Source organism: Aulonocara stuartgranti (assembly GCF_965226115.1).
Source record: "Aulonocara stuartgranti genome assembly, chromosome: 22".
Lineage (NCBI taxonomy): Eukaryota > Metazoa > Chordata > Actinopteri > Cichliformes > Cichlidae > Aulonocara > Aulonocara stuartgranti.
The window spans coordinates 10,397,307-10,420,483 of NC_138957.1; the positions used below are offsets into that span (position 1 = coordinate 10,397,307).

A 23,177-nucleotide genomic window follows, 5' to 3' on the forward strand; every position below is an offset into this window, starting at 1 on the left:
AGGCATAATTTATTCCTCCCGCTGCCTCAGCAGAGCAGCAAACATCAGGACAAGGACAGTTCCCACCCTGGCTTTTATGGCGTTATTTTTGTTTTTTTACGTGCGCTCAAATTTTTTTTTTACGTGCGCTCAAAATAGTGGCACAAAAATAACGCCATACCTGTAGGTGGACACATCAACCTTGCTAACTTTAGCGTGTGTTTATGTCTTCTATAATGGCTTTACTGAAAGTGCGGTTAAAAGGCAGTTTCAGTATCATTAACGTGCCCTGTTCCCAGTTTACTCGAGATAAGTGGAATTTGATTGAATCTGTTTCCTTTTCTGCGCAACTTTAAGGTTTTATTTCTGTTTAAAAGAAGGAAACCCCAAACCTTGCATTCCCGTTTATTCCAGTGTGATTTCATATAAATGAGCAGGTTTGACGTCGACGCACGGGTATTAGAGAGCTGCCGGGCTGTGAGGTGGGGGTCTCCGAGAGTATAAGAGGTGTACACACAGCTAGAGCGCACAGATGCAGCTGCCCGCTTCCGGGGGGGCACTTACTCTTCGTCCGTTTGGATAGAAAACTCTTACTCGGAGTCTCTAATCTGCACGTTTTTTGGAAACTCTCCTGCTCGCCTTTTCCACTTCTTCCCTCCAGTCTGACTAGTTCTTTTTCCTCCTGTGTCAGTTTAAATCTTTGCCTTTCTTCTCACTGTTGCGCGGTTAAGTTTTCATCACCGAGGACAGAGTGGGCAGCACTGCAGCATGGAGCCTTACACGGTCCCCGGAGCTCAGCTCTCCCTGTCCGACCTTTACTCCGTCATCCCCTTCAATGTCACCCTCCCGGCTGATGAGAGCGACTTAATGAGCGACAGGCTGCAGAACTACACCGAGCAGCAGAATCCGGCGAGGAGCGCCGGGGGTATAATCATAGCCATATCCATCACGGCGCTCTACTCCGTTATTTGCGTGGTGGGACTTCTCGGCAACGTCCTTGTCATGTACGGAGTGGTCAGGTAAACACTATCATGCTTTATTAGCACAGTTACTTTAATGAGTTTGTGGCTGTTGATGAGAGCAACAAAACCCACTTTATGCCTAATGCAAAGCTTCATTTGGGGGTTTCAGGCCCCAAATACGCGCTGATTTCAAATCAAATTCAATTCAATTCAAATGTGTTGCTTTAAGTTTTCTTCAGTTATCTCAAGAGCTTTTCTAAATACAAATAAAATTTATGTTTTCTGAGGAAATGCACACGAATTAACAAAAAAATCCCAATCAGACCCTTGTAGGATACACGTGATGTATATACCGGAAAGTTGCTTGCTAATTACCCATCGATTGCTCCTTTCCTGCACTTTTTTAGTGTCTGTGTCTGTGTTGAGCCACAAGTGTGTACTTGCACTGCACCTGCATTTGTAGGTGAAATGTGCGCATGCCAAACAAGTGATTTAAGATTCCCTGCATAAACCATGAGATTGGTCTTTTATTATTTCTGCATGAAGCAACAACATGCACCAGTTTCATACTAAAGATGGTTGTTATGACTGACTCAGCCTTGCCTCAGGGAGAGAGGGCTACTCAAATAGTCTTCATGAGCTCAAACTGATCTGTGGACCTTCAGCTGCACGCTCCTCTTCACTGAGTGTGATGGAGCAGAGTAGAAATGGAAATCCTGCAGATAGAAGGACCGACGGAGACAGCATTTGGTCTCTTTATATAACTGTAGGTTATATGCCCTAGTTTTAAGATTATTATTGTAATAATAATAATAATAATAATAATCCATCCATCCATCCATTCGCTTCCGCTTATCCTTTTCAGGGTCCCGGGGGGCGCTGGAGCCTATCCCAGCTGTCATAGGGTGAGAGGCAGGGTACACCCTGGACAGGTCGCCAGTCTGTCGCAGGGCCAACACACAGGGACAGAGAACCATTCGCACTCACATTCATTCGAATGAATAATAATAATAATAATAATAATAATAATAATAATAATAATAATAATAATAATAATAATTATTATTATTATTATTATTATTATTATTATCATTCCATTAGTGGGTGTTGACAGCATTATTGTCAGTCCAAGGTCTGACTCTAAAAAAAAAAAGAAATAAACCCTGTACGCACTTATTTCCCTGAAAAGCCTCCCAGCCCTAACCTGCATGATGAGGAAAAAATATAAACAAATAAATAGACAAGAAAAAAGAGCTTATATTGCTTGCTTCTTATCCTCATTTATACCTCCTAATCTCAGATATTCTCTTTATCCCCAATATCAGCCAAAGTATTAATCACGACTCTTGGCTGGAAAATTGAAGAAGCAGGTAAAATTAATTTGAGTCACACTGTGAAGCGATTTACTTTACAATGACATCACATATTTCAGACAGCACCCACACCTCCATGAGACGGGAAGCTCGAGCACAGTAACCCAGTGAGAATGTATCATCTCCTGTGGAACATCTGTAAGCTCTGAAAGTAATGATCTTATTAACAAAATCTTAGAGTTGCCTTCAAATGAAAAGTTTGGCATTCTGTAATAGCTGTACTATGGATTTATGAGCTCATTAATACACGAAATAACAAAATGCTTTAGGTGAATTTGTTTTGTAGTGCCTTCGTGTTTGCAAAAACTGGAGGCATGAATAGCAAAAAAGCAGGGGAGTCTCCAGAACTATAATATTTGACAGATTACATTTTCCTTTTTTTCTTTTTTAAAGCTGCATTTTAAAGCACTGTTTTTATCAACACAATGTTCGGGTAAAGAACCCACGACTTCTAAATTTATCTCACTCTTCTTACATTTTCAAAAAAAAAAAAACCCCAAAAAAGATCCACAAAATACGGTTAAACAATCTTGAAGAAAACAGTAAAGGGACCTTGTGTAAGTCCATCCACTGGAGGGCAGATTGCAGCCTGATCGTCCCTGGTCAAAATATCATCTTTGTGCACTTCTACTTGATAGACAATCAATGCGTGCTTTTCCTCATTGTTTTGTGGAACAAATACATTTTGTATAATTTCCATTTGACATAAATTGGCTGCAATTCAACCAACATTTTAATTAAAAAAATACAGCATTAATAATATGGCAGTTATGTCCTTTAATTTTTCTTTCAGGAATTCTGTTCGTAAGAGGCTAACATCCTGATTGATTTAAGACTGCTGACTGTGTTAAGAATAACTGCACACACTGCCTTAATGCCACCTGTACTACAAATAATAACCGGATGTTAAGCCACAGGAGAATTTTCCTAAAAAATTCAGAAATTTAGAAAAAGTAGGATTTCTCCATAATGTTAGGCTTGAATCCCATCTGTTTTATAGAACAACAGTAATGGAGCGATTTAGAGAGTAAAAACTGTTATAACCGACAGTACTGTTTTATTATTATCGAAGGTGTATTGGAGTAGATTTTGTGTTGTATATATTTTGCTGTATTTTCCGAATGTAGGGCCAGTGCGTTTATGTAGCTGAAAACTGTATTTTTATATCCAAAATTGCAAAGGTGTGGACCCAGGAATCAGGACAATGCAGAATTGAAGTAAACATTTGAGGAACTCTAATTTGATAACATCCATCCATCCTCTTCCGATTATCCAATTGAGGGTTGCTGGGGGCTGGAGCCTATCCCAGCTACCACAGAGTGAGAGGTGGGATACTTCCTGGACAATTTGTTGCAGGGCAGTTCGACTATATGAAAGGTTTTTAATGTCATGTTAATGTTAATGTCACTTTATTGTCTTTTCTCAAAAATTCTAAGTTTTCGCCTCAAAATACTAATAATACTAGCTATAAATTCAGAATTCCACTTTTAATTTATAATACTGTGTAATGATTTTCTTTTTGCCATCTCAGATAAATGAAAAAGAGCTTAATTGATATTTATTTATTTAATAGTGATGAACTCTGATGGAACAACCAAATATCACAGCAGTGTTTATTGGACATGCTGGTTTAAGTTGCAGTACCAGCAGAGGGCGATATTTTATTACAAGACAACATGAATATGGTTAAAGAGACATTCCGAACACATTTACATGTAAATACATATTAGCCAAGAAGCTTCATTGTTTCTGGCATAGAAGGAGTCTGCAATGTACTTTATACCTTCCTTGGTCACTAGCCAAGTGTTGGCTTTAATTACATTATCTCCCCCTACTGGTAATACAACTTAAGCATGCGTGTCTATTTCACGGTTAAGAAGATGCAAGGGGTGAGATCCACATGGTGAACCAGTGTGTCCATTACACTCAATGCTGTGATAATTGAAGATGGGCACAGTGACTGTGTTTTCATGATCCATGCAGAAAGTTACAGCCAAGTTCAACAGTTATATTGTCATCACTGTTAAAGTGACTTGGTGGTGCAGTACAGTGTTACTACAGCATTTCGTGTGACGTTTCAGCATAATACCTGAAAGTCCCTGGTCCCAGACTAGAAAGAGACACAACTTCCTTTGGGGTTGTGTCAGGGGCTGTGAGAACCTCTTATGAATAAGTAAACAGTAGCCTCTGTTCCTTCTGTAGCAGTATTGCAATGAAATATTTGAGAATTTTCTGCCATACATGGGGTGAGATCGATGCAGGCTGAACAGAATGGCAAACAGTACTGGGGGTGTTTTGCCAAGGGGTGACCTGCATGCATGGATGAATAAATCAATAACTAGAATTAGTTTATTTACTGCCACGTGTCAGCTTTGATAATAATAAACCAAAAGCCCATTTGAAAGCATCCATCTATTTTTTTTTTAATATAATGAATTTTGAATTTGTGCCTCCACTTAGGTCCTTCGATAGAAACACACACACGCAAACATGCTCCACATTTATAGCAGAGTCTCCCTGGATGCTAGCGTCATTGTGGATGTCACACCGGTCTGACGTGACCTGACAGCCTGTTTTCTGATGGAGAGCATGACGCAGACGCAAACACACGCTTCAAGCGATAGTCCATTCAGTTACACAGGGCAGGATCCTTTTATCTTCCACAGGTTTTCCACCTTCTTGCTGCTGCACTGTTTAGATAAGAACCAGTTCAGTGCTCATGCAATATACTGTCAAGTGGGCTAAATTTGAAATCAGATCGATATGCAGGTAATGGAAGCTGGGCTCAGTTTGTGTGAAAATAGACTCTTACTGAGCTTCTTCTTGTGGATTATTGTTCAATCTCTACTGAGACAGTAGGTTTTGAAAACGTTTACAATTTATGTTTTGGATGTTCTGTAATGGGAATATTGTGGAATGACAAAATTTAAAGTTAATTACTGGGGTTTGAAATTTGCTTGGAAATATTGTAGCTCGTTGCCAGTAGGAACATGACTGTGTGTGTCTGAGAGATGGCAGTCAGTCTGTTCATTTCCTGGGCTGAGTCAACATGGCGACTGCATCCCATGGCTTGTCTTGCATCTCACACAGCAGGGATTGATGTCAGTGTGCGCTTGTGTTTGTGTCCATGTGTACCCTTCAGGGGAGAGTCGAAGCTGACTTTTGTGTCAAAACTGAAAGGACTGATGTAGTCACAAAATGTATTGTAACTTTAAGCTGCACTGAGATGAAAGATAAGGAATTATCTAAATGCAAATCTTAAGTCTCTGTAGCTCAGTGTATCAAGAAGCACTTCAAACTGCTGATGGTCATGTAGTAGTGTGGAGGAGATTTTCTTTGCACACTTTAGGTCCATTGGTAGTAGCTGAGGATCAGCACAGCATTGCCGCACCAGCCTGTGCTAATAATTGTCATGATGTGTGTGGAGTTTGGAGCCAAAATGCAGACTAGAAAAACAGATTGGAATAAATGAAAATGAGCCCTTATTCAGGTGAGCCAGCAAATCCAGATGACAGAGGGAAACTGAAAGCAAACCAAAAGAGAATACACAGCAGGACCAAACAGTATGACTCAACAAAGCACAGTGGGAGACAGAAACAATATACACATGCATAGGATAACGAGAGGATGGGCAGCAGGTGGGAAAACAGCTGACAACAATCAAGGGAGACTAGACACGAGAAGCAAACACAGGATGAAGATAAAATAAAAAAGGAAGTACCAAACTATGCCAAACTATGGAATCGCAAACAGGGACAATGACGACTTGACAAGGAACAGGGAACACAGGGAAGGGCTGATAACTGAAATAAGGGAACTAATACAAGCCAACGAAAGTCAAGAAAATAAACCAGGTAATCATGATAGTAAGAACAGCGAACAAAGCACACATTATCACTGCCAGATAAAACTTGAAATACTAAATATGAAAGAGAGCGCAACCAAGGCAAAGCATAGTATTAGATCAAACTTAAAATGTGAAACAGAGCAGACAGAAATGAAAGGTCCCAAAGAGAAAATCCTGAGGTAAAACCCAGGATCATTGAAAGAACAGTGTACCAGTCTTGTAATGGCTGCCTTAAACACATGGTCCCTTTTCCCTTTTACATATAGAAATTATGTAAAAAAAAAAAAAGTAAGCTTTTAATTCCAAGATTTATCTTTAAGGACAAAATTTTAAAAACCTTAAAGATGAGACAGAAGCAGAGATGTTTAGCTGTAATAGACCATATTTTCTTGCATCATAATAAACTTAACTAGTATGTTAGATAAATGGATTACCAATTACTCATTATTTGTATCTATCCAAGCATAAATACACGAGCAGTTATTTTGGGCCATAAGATTGAATAATAATAATAATGGATTGGATTTATATAGCACTTTTCAAGGCACCCAAAGCGCTTTACAATGCCACTATTCATTCACTCTGACATGAACGGGTGCCTAATGAGGAACATACAAGCATAATCATTTTATTACTTCTTTAATAATTATGAGCCCAAATCCAGAGTTTGTGTTGTTCATAAAATAATGTTTAACCCTTGGTGTTTTAATAATAATCTTCTCAGCAACTTGCGGCACATATGGTTTGATTGTTACTATACAACTGGGTGCCATATTTCATGTTTTTGTACTTGGACAAAATGACGATACAATAATATATAGATGAATAATTAAAGCTTTAATAACAATAAAATAAAAATGTCCCAAGTAGTGCTACCAGTGTTAATCTCGTTAAAATGACATAACTGCATTAACACAAATCTCCGTTAGCGAGTTGGCGTACGCGGGCCTGCACGGGGTCAACGTGTTAGCGCGGTTAGCTCTTTAACACGTTAGCGCCATCCAGCCCCATGCACGCTACCTTGCTAACAAAGATTTGCCGCGTTAATGCGCTTATGGCGTTTCGTCATTTTAACGAGATTAACGCTGACAGCACTAGTCCCAAGTTTGAGGTCTGAGCTGTGATGGAGCTCAAATCTCAACTTTTGGACAGCTACTGAGTATCAGATCCTTTCACTATAAAACTCTCACAGTATGTAAAGCCTCACCTGTCTGAGGTGAAGAAAAGTGCAGACAGAGAGTTAAGGTTTGGTTCTGATAGGTCTTGTCGCTCCGATATAATGAAAACCACATCTGTGGGTTGCAATTTACTTGCTTTCAGAAATCTCACAGACTCCGCTGTAGGTAAATTTAAAATAAACCTTTAGTGTTTTATTTAAATAATCTCACAGGAAAGTGAGTAGAACTCAGTAGACAGCAAACATCATTTCCTGGAATGACAAATTTTTTTATTTTTTTTTTGCCTGTCTCGTTTGGCTCTTTTGCCATCAGAATTATTGTCTAAAGGCAAAGAAAGATGCCCAACTGATTTACTTTACCAAATTGACCATCCCAGCCTTGCCATAATGGTCCATTTGATTCACCTTTTATTGTTTATTTTATTTTCACTTGCTGAATACGGGACAGACTTGACTGGGGGAAAGAAGGGGAGAAAGAAAGAGGGAAAGAAACAGCTGAGAAGAGGGACGGGGGAGAAGGGCAAAAGACAAAAACCAACAGAACGGGCAGAAAAAAAAAGAGAAGAAAAAATGCATATAATAATAATAATGGATACTTTATTGATCCCCATGGGGAAATTACTTGTTTTTCTCTGCATTTGACCCATTCACTCAGTGAAGCAGTGGGCAGCCTACTAAGCAGGCGCCCGGGGAGCAGTGTGTAGGGACGGTACCTTGCTCAGGGGTACCTCAGGGTAGCCGTTAAGTGGATTCGAACCGCCGACCTTCCAATCATGGGGCGACCACTTTACCTACTGAGCTATCCCTGCCCCCTATATATTGATCACCTGGGTCACCTGCTGAGAAAGAAAAAAGAAAACAAGCAGAAGAGAACAAGAGTAATAGAATAAACAACATCACAATGATATATGGGAATATGACAGTAAATACTAAATATTAAACATTATTGTGCAGCACATAAGATCAACAGAACACAGTGTGCTTTGAGGTAGGAGCCAAAAAGGGTGTAGTTTGTGGGTGTGATCACCCGTGTGTACACCTGTGAGCATGGACGCGTTTGTTTTTTGTTTTTTAAAAGGTTCCTTCATGTAATGATCTGCTAGAGGGTGGGGGGGGGGCACAGCCCCGTCCTCCAGGGCATGAAGCAGGTATGGAGGAGATCAAAACTCCAGACATCCAGAGGCCCCAAGAACACAAGAGACCAAGGAAGACCAACAGAGGGGCAGCCGCGCCACTGTCCCAGAAAGAGCTGAGGAGAGTCCCAGATGAGGGCTCACTCAGCAGCCGCGGAGCAGAAGCCAGGGGGAGTTGCAGTGACGCGCCCGTGAGCTCCGCCGGCAGCCAGCCGTGCCTGAGTGACCGAGCCCCAGGCCGAGAGGCCGAGGGCACCCCACCTCCGAAGTGGCCCGAGCGAGCCCCAGGCTCCAGGCCCCGATAAGCGGCCGCCAAGGAGTGAGCCGGTGTGTACCTGGACGCCCATCCCCAGACACAAAGAACCACCAACGCACCGACACCTGAGGGAGTCCGCCACTGGCAGGGGAAGTGGTGGTAGGGGGAGATAGGCCTCCAAACCTTGGAGGGCCTGAGATGTCCCCAGAGAGGTGGCGCCTGATACCCAACCTGACATATAGACACAGACATACAGGCACACACAGATACAAACATCCATTCCCACCCTCATGCTCTCAATTTTTTTTATTAACCTCCTCCACAGCTCTTTTCTCCCCCAGCAATTTAAGAACATAAACTGTGTCTTTTGCATTTACTTTAGGGGAAATATCTACATTTCTAGTTCATAAGCTGTCAGTATCAAAAATGGATGTGCTCCTCAGAACATCAGTAATATGATCTTTCCTTTTTCGCAATTCTTGTTCATCCTCCCAGGCTTTCAGTATTATCTGCATCATTATTTTATAGCAGCGTGGGTAACGTTATCCTAATCTTCTAATATTTTCATTAGCCTGCTTACTCATATATGATTCTCAAATTCTTAATTTATCATCACACAGATGTGTCTCCATGTACATGATTTGTGTTGTGGACAGAGGGGGTTTTCACCTGCCCCATATGCAGTGTTGGGAAGGTTAGTTTTAAAATGTATTCCATTACAGATTACAGAATACATGCCCCAAAATGTATTCTGTAACGTATTCCATTACGTTACTCAATGAGAGTAACATATTCTGAATACTTTGGATTACTTAATATATTATCATGCTGTTTACAACTACGTGAATGTACTATTGCTGTGTGATTTATTACTGTTACTGAAGGTTCGCGGCTCCGAACCCGTAGTAAAGGGACCTCTGACTAATACGGCGGGTTCCGTGTCGGGCTTGTAGCTGAAAAATAGCTTTACTTTGTTGTGTGGGTCAACTTTACTTGCGAGAGACAGAGAGAGGCGTTGAAAGACTGCTCCAACGGAACTTATTGTTTCGGAGGAAAACACGAACACAGTGTACAGTCGAGTCTTAATAGCTTACTTACAACTGGGCTCGTCAGGCACTCTTTTTGGCTGCAGTGGTTATTATTATATTTACATGCTTCCAGCTCCCGTTTTTGCTCGATGACAACTCGTACTTTTCCTTTTTCTCCCCTCCCTCGCTCACAGACACATAACGAGTATGGCAGTCCATTCTCCGTGCAACACGGACTACACTGCCTATGATGCTACATTCTTTAGAGCTATACCTGTAGCATTCTGCCTATTAGCTTAGCACAACAACAACAAAAAGGCGCTCTCTCACCCAGGAAACATGCAGAGAGAGAGCATCACCCTGTAACCATGGCAACCGTAACGCTGCCGCCTGGAACAACAGAACGTAGCTGTCAAGCAAAACCCAAACAGTCCTGATCCGCCACAATATGAAACAGGGAAGTACCGCCGTGTACTCCATTTATTTCAACAAAGTAACTGTATTCTAAATACCACCTTTTTAAACGGTAACTGTAACGGAATACAGTTACTCATATTTTGTATTTTAAATACGTAACGGTGGTACATGTATTCCGTTACTCCCCAACACTGCCCATATGGGCTCCCACGCAGTCTTTATTAAATATCCTGACTGTGGGTCAGCAGAACCAAATGACAAGCGTCAGTGTTAATGTTGACTGGTTGACAAGTGGGTCAGAATAAAGGCTGAGAGCACCAGGAATGGGAGAAGTGTAAAAAACACCTCAAAGAAAATACTTCAGCTCTTTGGGTGCTTTGACTTTGCTCTTCTCTGCGACTGGCTGATGGACTGGCAAGAGTAGCCCACATACCGGTTGTGCACTGCTTCCATCTGGCAATGGAGCGCACTGGAAATGAAAGTTTTTATAACAGTGTGCAGGGTGCAGCAAGCACAAGCAGCAGACTTTGAAGAGCAGATAAAATTAATTGCTTAATATTTATTCCATCTCTGTGGTAACCCTTGAGCTGGTGACTCCTTAGGCAGCCCACTAGTTGGCCTAAAACAAAAAAGCTTTTCCTGAGTGCACTACTGCACTGCTGAACAATGCAAACCAGAGGGGCTCAAGAAGTGGGACTCCTCAATACTAAATAAAAAAGTAGGTGTATGCAGAATATTTACTTTTACCCTGTGGTAGAACACAAACAGTGACAACAGTGTGCTATAACGCAAATGGTAATAAACAATCTTATGTTTTCCTTTAAGAATTTTCTAAGCATTTCTTGTAATTTAATTACAAGCATTTCTTGTAATTAAATTAAATGCTTAATTTAATTTTAGCATTTAATTTAATTAAATGCTTAAATTAAGCATTTAGTTTAAGCATAATTTCTTAGTTTAATTTAAGCAAATTAACTAAGAAATTATGGTACTATAATTTCTTAGTTCTGTTGTGCTTTCAGTTGACATCATTCATATGATTTAGGTTGTACCTTGGTACGATGTGAAGGTGGTTCACATCGTACCAAGGTGCACTGCCATTGTGACTTATGCTGCAGGCCTAACCAACACTGGAGCAGGTTCTGTTCCAAATTAAAGAGGTATGGGATGTACTAAACAACCAGTCCTCCACAAAATACAGGGAGTGCAGAATTATTAGGCAAGTTGTATTTTTGAGGAATAATTGTATTATTGAACAACAACCATGTTCTCAATGAACCCAAAAAACTCATTAATATCAAAGCTGAATGTTTTTGGAAGTAGTTTTTAGTTTGTTTTTAGTTTTAGCTATTTTAGGGGGATTTCTGTGTGTGCAGGTGACTATTACTGTGCATATTTATTAGGCAACTTAACAAAAAACAAATATATACCCATTACAATTATTTATTTTTACCAGTGAAACCAATATAACATCTCCACATTCACAAATATACATTTCTGACATTCAAAAACAAAACAAAAACAAATCAGCGACCAATATAGCCACCTTTCTTTGCAAGGACACTCAAAAGCCTGCCATCCATGGATTCTGTCAGTGTTTTGATCTGTTCACCATCAACATTGCGTGCAGCAGCAACCACAGCCTCCCAGACACTGTTCAGAGAGGTGTACTGTTTTCCCTCCTTGTAAATCTCACATTTGATGATGGACCACAGGTTCTCAATGGGGTTCAGATCAGGTGAACAAGGTGGCCATGTCATTAGTTTTTCTTCTTTTATACCCTTTCTTGCCAGCCACGCTGTGGAGTACTTGGACGCGTGTGATGGAGCATTGTCCTGCATGAAAATCATGTTTTTCTTGAAGGATGCAGACTTCTTCCTGTACCACTGCTTGAAGAAGGTGTCTTCCACAAACTAGCAGTAGGACTGGGAGTTGAGCTTGACTCCATCCTCAACCTGAAAAGGCCCCACAAGCTCATCTTTGATGATACCAGCCCAAACCAGTACTCCACCTCCACCTTGCTGGCGTCTGAGTCGGACTGGAGCTCTCTGCCCTTTACCAATCCAGCTACGGGCCCATCCATCTGGCCCATCAAGACTCACTCTCATTTCATCAGTCCATAAAACCTTAGAAAAACCAGTCTTGAGATATTTCTTGGCCCAGTCTTGACGTTTCAGCTTGTGTGTCTTGTTCAGTGGTGGTCGTCTTTCAGCCTTTCTTACCTTGGCCATGTCTCTGAGTATTGCACACCTTGTGCTTTTGGGCACTCCAGTGATGTTGCAGCTCTGAAATATGGCCAAACTGGTGGCAAGTGGCATCTTGGCAGCTGCACGCTTGACTTTTCTCAGTTCATGGGCAGTTATTTTGCGCCTTGGTTTTTCCACACGCTTCTTGCGACCCTGTTGACTATTTTGAATGAAACGCTTGATTGTTCGATGATCACGCTTCAGAAGCTTTGCAGTTTTGAGACTGCTGCATCCCTCTGCAAGATATCTCACTATTTTTGACTTTTCTGAGCCTGTCAAGTCCTTCTTTTGACCCATTTTGCCAAAGGAAAGGACATTGCCTATTAATTATGCACACCTGATATAGGGTGTTGATGTCATTAGACCACACCCCTTCTCATTACAGCGATGCACATCACCTAATATGCTTAATTGGTAGTAGGCTTTCGAGCCTATATAGCTTGGAGTAAGACAACATGCATGAAGAGGATGATGTGGACAAACTACTCATTTGCCTAATAATTCTGCACTCCCTGTAGTGTCAACATCCCTGGAAGATTGCCAGGATATCAGTACACAGATAGTACAAGGCTCCACAGTTTTTTACTGGCTAGTAAGTCTTTGTCATCCCCTGATGTACATCAGTAAGGAATATAGAAAATAGTACTGTACTCCTTAATTTTCTTTTTTTCTTATTTTTCTGTTAGCTGGCCACAACTACAATTTTAGTGTTCTATGCATCACAATACAGTGCAGAAACAAGTAGTAAATACAAAGTAAACACAAAGTTTTTAAGGGTTTTATTTTATTTTTTTAAAAAGAAAACTATCCGAATCAACTTGGCCCTAAAGTAATAAAAAGTAATTGTCCTTCCACCTTGTTAAATCATGAATTAAATGTGATTAACCACATCTTTTATTAAAGCTGAGCTCAATTTCACTACCCACACCAAGGCCTGATTATTGCCAAAGCTGTTGAATAAAAAATTACTTGAACAGCACCTGTGAAATAGGCTAAAAGAAATCAAATAGCAACACACCGTGCCTTCGTGAAATCGCTCGCTCTGCTGCAAGCAGACCTACCCATGCTTGTGACTGTTCAGATGCTGCCAGTCCCACCAATTTCATATGAATACGCTTGTACCCAGATTGGGAATCCCTGGGTTGACTTTTCAACTTAATTACAACCTTCATATGCCACTTAGCCTGATTGCTGATATTAAGATAAATGAAGGCAGATTAAGTAAATATATCCAGGGTATGTTGAAACTGAGTCATAGTATAGGCACCTGTACAGGTACATGCTTGTAGGGATGTCATCATCATACATTTCTAAGCATGAGAAAAAAAATGATATATGCAGGCAAAAATGGTATAAAGATCTTAAAAAAGTGAAAAAAAGAAATTAGAAGCCCAAGAAATAATGATAATTATTTCATAACATGTCTTTCTTTAATGGTTAAAAGTATAAGGCTGTGTGCAATGGATTCTTCATGATCCAAAAAAAAAGATATTTAATTTTTATCAGTGTCTGACTCTGTGTTTCTACATCCTTCCTGGTTTGTTGGGATTTATATAATTCTGAGCTGTCAATATTTGATTAAGGGATCTAGGTAAGCTAAGGGATCACTTGTTGGGATCACTGGTGTGCTGACAAGGTGAACAAGCAGAAATTACCTTCAGAGCCCAGGAAACAGGATGGATAGCATTACTAAGACACTCTCAGTGTGCATCATCGTTTGCTTAGAAGTGAAGGTCAGGGACCCCCGCTGCAGCCCACTGCTCTGAGACTTCTTTTTTCATTCTGTGTTTCATTACTGTTGAAGAGGAAATGATTGGATAGCTGTGACAGCCACTTAGCATGATGCCCATGGTTTTAACCCAAAACAAGCAAACAAACAAAAATGTGATTAAACTACAGGAACAAGATTTTCCGCCTGTCACCTTTATATGCTGAAAGCTGACTGTGACTGAACCTCAGGACCACTTGTATTAGTGCCTATCAGAAAAATACTTCTGCATAACAACCTGTCAGTGTCTGGTGTAAAATTTATGTTGAATGTCAATGTGTCTTTTGCTTGTTGCCTGCTGAGAGCATGCATACTGTGCAGTCCAGACCAAAGCAATAATACTAAAACAGAGCCTTCCATGCAGGCGCTTTTCCCTTCTTCGTGACATTTTGTTTTTTGATTTCTTACAATCCAGCCAAGCTAGTGCATACTAGCATGGATCTGACACAGCTTGGCAGTGGCTATACCTCAGGAGCTACAGCAGGGCATCTCTTAATCAGAAGGTTGTTCTGACCAGGTGTTTCAATCCCTGGTTGCTCTAGTCTGCATGCCAAATATCCTTGGGTCAACTAACCCCAAGTTGTTCTCTGACCGCATCCATCGGAGTAGGAATGTGTGTGTGAATGCTAGATAAAAAGCACTTAAGTATAGATGAGCTGCTTGTATGAACGAGTGAATGAGGCTTGTTGTATTACATGGTTTGAGGGACTAAAATGTCAGCGAAATAGTCTACAGCCAAAAGCTGATTTATATACTCAAATTTGAACAATCCTACTACCGTGTCATTTCCACTATTTCCACTATTATGTCATATCAGAGTGGGTGTTATATCACTGAGAATCCCCTACAAGTTGCAAGTACAAGCGTCTGTACTTCTTTAAGGTTCCTTGAAGATGTATCACTTCTCATCCGAGAAGCTTCTTCAGTTCTTCTGAGAGCAATTGGCAAAGTCTACGGATAAGTGTTTGGTTGACTCTTCATGGCCAAAGAAAAAGAAAAAGAAAGAGAAAGAGGGATGATAAAGGCAGGAATGAGGAAGGAGAATTAAATTGGTGCAGCAGGAAAAAAAAATAGATGACAAGGTGCAGTTATATCATTTTAGAAAGTTTGCAGAATGATTAGACATTCAGGGAAGAAGAATGCTGTAGCTCTAACTGGTGGTACCTCACAGCTAACTGTTTTTTCAGGCACTCCCACAGTGTTCAATATGTCTCTGATGTGTGCAAAGTCATTTGGATGCATTATATTTCTGGCCTTTCCATTCCACCATTGTCCTTTTGAAATTCAAAACTAACTCTATCATAAGTTTGACTTTTCTGTGTTGCTGCACTGAATTACTGTAGGTAATTTCTGCAAAATCTTCTGTGTGCTACTGCTAGTTATTCAGTCTCTGCATAGCCTCCTGAATGATTAACATTTCATATTTGATGGCAATTTTCCCTCCATAATTAGTAAGAGGTGTAAAAGATAAGAGAGCCACTTGCATGGAACAAAAAAACTAGCAGCTTCTTTGACATGGAACACAAGAATTAAATGCAGCCTCTAATTAATTACACCAGTAGTTTTCCTTTTATGAATTATGATAAAGCCCGTTGCTCTTATAAATAATTACTAATTTGTTAATGGTCTGTGTCAGTTTTACCTTCAGCTGAAAAAAAGAAACAGATTGAAATGAAACATTGATGTCATTTAGAGACTAAAGCTGATGCTGAGAGTGAATAATAGAGCAGCTGTTGAGACGTTTTGACAGCATTTGTAATTATAAATTCCTGATTAAGCCGACATTCGCTTTAGACTAATTTATTACTTTAAGAAATCTTTTCTATCAGACTACAGAGTTCTTTCATTAATATACTAGTAGTGGAAAAACTCCCAAAGATGATTTAACTCTTAAGGCCTGACCTAATATGACACGCTGCAACTGTTCTACAACTTAAAAAAATGACATGGCCTAATTATGATTTATCTCATAATAATCTAGATCCAGTTAATGAAAAAAAAAAAGAAATGCCGGCATTAAAGTAGATTTTTTTTTGTATCAAAGTGATTCAGTCATGGTTGTTAGTGTATCTAAAAGGACACAGAAAAAAGATCTATTGATTCAATAGAATTAGATTTTAAAATATAAACGACTGTGATTGAGTTATTGGATACAAACCCCTCTAATTTATTGAGCTCTCACTACATGTTGTGGCTTGAAAAAAGACTCACTAAAACATTTGAGAGTATGATGACCTATCTACTGCTTTGGCTCTACAATGGGTCACAACAGCAGTTTGCAGTCTATTTACAAGCTGTAGGAGCTTGTAAATAGTGCAAATAGTGAAACCCACATTAAATGTATCTACAGTATATTTTGCACTATTGATCTGCATTTCCTACACAATTATTTCTGCATGAGGGTTCCCCTCATGCAGAAATAACAGTGTATTAAGTAATCTGTATTAAGTAATCTGTTACATATTACCTATAAGCTTTTGAAAAAGTAATACAATAATTACTCCCTGCAGAAAGTACTTAAACGACTTTAACATGTCCTGAGATGCATTGTCTCTAGTTAACCTTTTATGGCTTAGCCTCTCATACATTTATTTTTACATTTTTTACATATCAACACAAATAAAAAGCCACAGTGATTCCACTATAGAATCATGGACAGGTACAAATGAGGTTGGCTTCCACTAGCTGATGTTCTGCTTGAGCATGGTTTAGGCTTTACAATAATATTGTTATCTTTTTCTGCTATAAAATGAAATGTCAATATCTCCAATGTTAAAAAGTTAAAGATAGAAATGGGGGGGGAAAAGCAACATTTTTTTCTTGTTAAAATTATAGACTACAAAGAAAATATGCTGGAAATGAGCTACAAATGAAGCATGTGACTTGAATCTCTTTTGTACTATGAGCACGCCAGTGTGAATTTGGGTTAATAAAACTGTCACCGTCCTGGATTTTAATCCCAAAACCTTTGAGTTTCTATGAGATCTGAAATAATAACTTATTAATTATTATTATTATTAATTACGCTCCTAGCCTTTAATTATTGTTAATGATGAGGTTTTGACCCCTAATTAAATGTCATTAATATTCCAGACACTTGTTACTTGTTGTGTTTGAGTTGCAGTGACTGTTTTGGGTTTATGGAGTTTGAATGAGTTGCTGTTCTAGTGTTGGCTTTGAATCCTTGGTTTCAGTTCTTACAGTGGGGCAAAAAAGTATTTAGTCAGCCACCGATTGTGCAAGTTCCCCCACCTAAAATGATGACAGAGGTCAGTAATTTGCACCAGAGGTACACTTCAACTGTGAGAGACAGAATGTGAAAGAAAAATCCATGAATCCACATGGTAGGATTTGTAAAGAATTTATTCGTAAATTAGGGTGGAAAATAAGTATTTGGTCAATAACAAAAATACAACTCAATACTTTGTAACATAACCTTTGTTGGCAATAACAGAGGTCAAACGTTTACTATAGGTCTTTACCAGGTTTGCACACACAGTAGCTGGTATTTTGGTCCATTCCTCCATGCAGATCTTCTCGAGAGCAGTGATGTTTTGGGGCTGTCGCCGAGCAACACGGACTTTCAACTCCCGCCACAGATTTTCTATGGGGTTGAGGTCTGGAGACTGGCTAGGCCACTCCAGGACTTTCAAATGCTTCTTACGGAGCCACTCCTTTGTTGCCCGGGCGGTGTGTTTTGGATCATTGTCATGTTGGAAGACCCAGCCTCGTTTCATCTTCAAAGTTCTCACTGATGGAAGGAGGTTTTGGCTCAAAATCTCACGATACATGGCCCCATTCATTCTGTCCTTAACACGGATCAGTCGTCCTGTCCCCTTGGCAGAAAAACAGCCCCATAGCATGATGTTTCCACCCCCATGCTTCACAGTAGGTATGGTGTTCTTGGGATGCAACTCAGTATTCTTCTTCCTCCAAACACGACGAGTTGAGTTTATACCAAAAAGTTATACTTTGGTTTCATCTGACCACATGACATTCTCCCAATCCTCTGCTGTATCATCCATGTGCTCTCTGGCAAACTTCAGACGGGCCTGGACATGCACTGGCTTCAGCAGCGGAACACGTCTGGCACTGCGGGATTTGATTCCCTGCCGTTGTAGTGTGTTACTGATGGTGACCTTTGTTACTTTGGTCCCAGCTCTCTGCAGGTCATTCACCAGGTCCCCCCGTGTGGTTCTGGGATCTTTGCTCACCGTTCTCATGATCATTTTGACCCCACGGGATGAGATCTTGCGTGGAGCCCCAGATCGAGGGAGATTATCAGTGGTCTTGTATGTCTTCCATTTTCTGATGATTGCTCCCACAGTTGATTTTTTCACACCAAGCTGCTTGCCTATTGTAGATTCACTCTTCCCAGTCTGGTGCAGGTCTACAATACTTTTCCTGGTGTCCTTCAAAAGCTCTTTGGTCTTGGCCATGGCGGAGTTTGGAGTCTGACTGTTTGAGGCTGTGGACAGGTGTCTTTTATACAGATGATGAGTTCAAACAGGTGCCATTCATACAGGTAACGAGTGGGGGACAGAAAAGCTTCTTACAGGAGACGTTACAGGTCTGTGAGGGCCAGAGATTTTCCTTGTTTGAGGTGACCAAATACTTATTTTCCACCCTAATTTACGAATAAATTCTTTACAAATCCTACCATGTGAATTCATGGATTTTTCTTTCATATTCTGTCTCTCACAGTTGAAGTGTACCTCTGGTGCAAATTACTGACCTCTGTCATCATTTTAGGTGGGGGAACTTGCACAATCGGTGGCTGACTAAATACTTTTTTGCCCCACTGTATTTTAACTTTGGATCTGAGGAGAAAAGCAATTAACTTGTAGTTTATTTTTGGGATTTGGTAATCTGGAAATTAGCAAGGCAGTGCAGTCATAAATTAAACTAAGCCTTTGTTTGTAATCAATTCCAACATGGAATTATATCTAATTATTTCTATAATAACTTTATGAAAATGACTAGAGGTAAAATGGATCTAAAGTAGGTAACAGAATAATTGAAATATCCGTTTTCCCTGATGAAGCTCAGTTGGTAGAATGGTCGCCCCATGATCGGAAGTTTGGATGTTCAAATCCACTGAACGGCTACCCTGAGGTACCCCTGAGCAAGGTACCGTCCCTACACACTGCTCCCCGGGCGCCTGCTTAGTGGCTGCCCACTGCTTCACTGAGTGAATGGGTCAAATGCAGAGAAAGTAATTTCCCCACGAGGATGAATAAAGTATACATTATTATTATTATTATTATTATTATTATTATTATTATTATTATTATTATTATTATTATTATTATTATTATTATTATTATTAAGAAAGGACAAAAATGCACCAGTAACACAAATGACAATTTTTTTCTATTCAAATCTCAATTCATGGGCCTTTATGTCATCTATTCTCTACATACACTATTTCTCTCTCCAACAAGCTAATAAATTATACCCAAATAACTATATGATTTTCAGTTCAACAGCAGCTGCAAGTAGACTGGACCAGGGAGGCAACTGTGAGATGATCTGAAATAACCTGTTTTTGACTGGGGAAAAAAATCGTTAAAAAATATCAGTTTCTTTTTAACTTTTACTACACCTTCTGTCTACTTTGTGACCACAACCAGATACACCAAGATGAACACTGCCACAAATATCTACATCTTCAATCTAGCTCTTGCCGATGCCTTGGCCACCAGCACGCTGCCCTTCCAGAGCGCCAAATACCTCATGAACACCTGGCCATTTGGGGATGTCCTCTGCAAGCTCATTATTGCCATCGACTACTACAACATGTTCACAAGTATCTTCACCCTCACAATGATGAGTGTAGATCGCTACATCGCCGTGTGCCACCCAGTCAGGGCGCTGGAGTTTCGGACGCCTGTCAAGGCCAAGTTGATCAACATACTCATCTGGGTCCTGTCCTCGGCAATTGGTGTGCCTGTCATGATCATGGCTGTGACCAAAGTGGCAGACAATGGTAAGACTGCAAGTCCATGTTCTTTACCTCTTGGTAATATTTTAAGATGATTTCTGAATTAATTATATTGTTTCAAAAATAAGGCTGAATATGTATGGTTACTGAGTGCTGGTTGTCGTAGTGGAGAACAAAGGTAATTCTGCATTCATTTGAATAATTTGCATCTATCAGGCAAACCTTGTGGTCCTTTAGTTGGAAATGAAACTGTACACAAGGAAATGCAACAATAGCGGCAACTGATTCTGAATCAATACTCTGAACTGTCCATTGTGTATTCTAAGAGCAAGGAGAAGAGCCTCTGAAGCATCTACACTACTTGATACAAAAACTGTCTAATGAAACCTAAGGTAATATGTTCCAGGAGACAGATTCTGTAGTTGAGGGTAGGTCCTTTTGAACTGCTTTTCCAGATGTCTTCTTTTGTTTGGTGCCACAAAGTAAGTACAAGATTGCATGAGGATTACTCATTTTTCCAAATAAATGTATTTGGTAATGAAGTCACAGCCTTCTCTGATAACCTTTAGCACATCTTTGAAGGAACATAATGCAGAAAAAAAACAACTATGTATCGCTGAAATACTATTGCCGAAATATAGTTGCCGGTATAGGAGGTAGTGTGCCCTTTATTTAGCAAAGTGTGTAATCCTCAGTTGTGTAATCCTACTAGAGACTTCACAGTGTGTTCCAAAAATCACATATCTGCTGCCCAAGGCAATTAAAATTTTAAAAAGTAATCTAACAGACATTTAGCAGTGACAGCTGAGAAGTTGTGTCTGACAGGATGCATTGAAGTGATAAGTTTAAGGTAGTTTAAGGTGTTTTAAGTGTGACGTCATTAGCCGTGTCTGGGCCCAAACTCCGCTGCAGGTCCATAAGCCAAACGATCACTGCGGCATCACTGAGAGTTAAAAACTGTTTAAATTCTTTCATCTGTAATAAAATAATCGTTGTGGCTGCTCTACCAGATGTAACAATTAAGTTTAGCATCCAGACATCCATGAAAACGGAATTTATTAAACTTAACGGAGTTAGAAGTTAGCAAGGAGTTAGGTCACTAATTTCCATCTAAATATAATATAGCCCGTCCTGACTGAGAAATTTCTAAAACAAATTAAGACGTACAGCTCTGCTATCACTTCCGACATAAATGAAGACAGGAAAGTAAACAGCAGTGGCGTTTGTAGGGTTACTTTAGTTTGGCTAGCTGATATATAACGATGTGCTACGTGATCGCTAGCGACACAGCTATGTTAGCTTAATATAAACAGTGAAGGTGGAGGATGAATGCTAACTTTTTTCCACTCAATAAATGTTAACGTGAGGGTGGGAGAACAACTGAGATAATCCATCCACAATACGAGGTTAGTCATTAATATACTGCTGCATGGGCTGGGCCGTAGTTACATCGTAAGATTTTAAAAACTGAGCGTTAAAATGAACAGTGACAATAAACACCGAGAGAGGCCGACAGTGATCACTGCCTGTTTTTAGGGGCTTGTTGAGATTAAATAGAACAAGATACAAATCATTAAAACATGTTAAAAACACAACAGCCTTATTAAATGCAGAGTAGTTTGGGCCCTGAAGCAGGATTCATCAATTATAGACCGAATAGTGTGTTCCTGAGGTGTTCAGAGCCCATTTTATATAAAGTGAAGAGCACTGGTCCTGACCAAGCATTAAGAATTGGCACTGAAAAATAAAACACTTCCACTTTCCATATGAGGAAGTTACATTTACATAGAGTGAAAGAGCTATTCCAAATATGCACCTTGCTAACCCAAACTAAAGCAAGAAAAGCATAGAAAATATCATTAATGATTCTAACTTGTGATTTTGTAATATCTAATAATTACCACCAAAACAGTTTATTCTCCCACAGAATCAGCTAAATTGATTATACTAGTATTAATTGGAATTTTTCTTTTCTGTCTGAAGCTAATTTGGTATTTGTTCAGTTCGCTCTTGATGGCTTATAGACAATATGATAATGTCTGTGAATTCTCTGAAGATCAGTCTCTGCTTTGCCAAAGATTGTCCTCAGTGCCAAAAAGTAAGGACAATTAGGGATGAAGCATAACACATTTTATAGCCCTATAAAGTAAATACAAAATGTGGGTGGAGGAGACGCTTCCTCTCTCATCTAACACTCAGTCTTGCAGCGAGCTGCCTGAAAATCAGTACATAAAATTACAGCTCAATCAGTTGTATTGTTAGAGTATAGCTGTTGGCCATTATGAGGTATGTCCCACTATGATGTGCAATAGAGTGATAATGAGGTGATCTTTTTATCAGACAGTTTGGAGAAACTGCTGTATCTCTGCACCCTAGCTGATGTTTCTGTGAAAGACTCAGAGGGGTGAAACAGAGTTACAGCAAATCCAGACTTTATCCTTGGGTCCACATCTTGTTTTATTTAGGCTCCTGTACATGTTATTGGGTTTCTCGCAGTCTGTAGCTACAGAGTTAGCAGCTCAAGGCTCACCTTGTTGTGTGCTAAAGTCATATAAAGTCACTGCTGATCCTTCAAACCACGCAGCAGACAGTCAACACATAGCTATTAGTGCTGCACAAAGACAAACATTGTAACAAATGCACCAGCTGTAACAAAGTTGTGCCATTTCAGCTTAAGCCTTCGTTTCACTTGGACATTCCTGTACAGCTTCTAACGCTGAAGACGGCGTCTCGTGTCATTTAAAGGGTTTAAATTGAGCAGACGCTTTGCAAGCAGCTGAGCGTACACAGCAGTGAGGAGTTGATTGGGAGATTTTGTCTCTGATTAGGAGGAAATGTCTACCGCTGCCATTGGATGTACAGTTTGTGTTTACCATGGTCAGCGTCGCGAGTGGCGAGATCATTTAAAAGTAGTTGAATCTTCACAAAAAACCTAGCAACGTGAGCATTGCTCTCATTTTCAAAGAAATACCTTTCTTTGCTTTGTTGAAGACCTCTTTTCACTTTGTTAATACATAATTAGACTGCTTGACCGTGAAGGTGTTGAC

The 23,177-nt window shown here is 39.9% G+C and overlaps 1 protein-coding gene across 2 annotated transcripts in view; it reads left to right on the forward strand.

Moving 5' to 3' along the window:
* The first annotated feature begins 206 nt into the window (after positions 1–206).
* The window catches only part of oprd1a (opioid receptor, delta 1a), a 30,335-nt gene continuing 7,364 nt past the window's right edge, over positions 207–23,177 (forward strand). The window contains exons 1-3 of one of the 2 annotated variants that reach the window (XM_082521379.1): positions 939–998; positions 3,496–3,640; positions 19,820–20,175. In XM_082521379.1, coding sequence (XP_082377505.1) covers positions 19,830–20,175 — 346 coding nt within the window. In that variant the 5' untranslated portion in view covers positions 939–998; positions 3,496–3,640; positions 19,820–19,829. Of the gene's footprint in view, positions 999–3,495; positions 3,641–19,819; positions 20,176–23,177 lie in introns of both variants that reach the window. The other variant, XM_082521378.1, reaches the window with a different exon arrangement.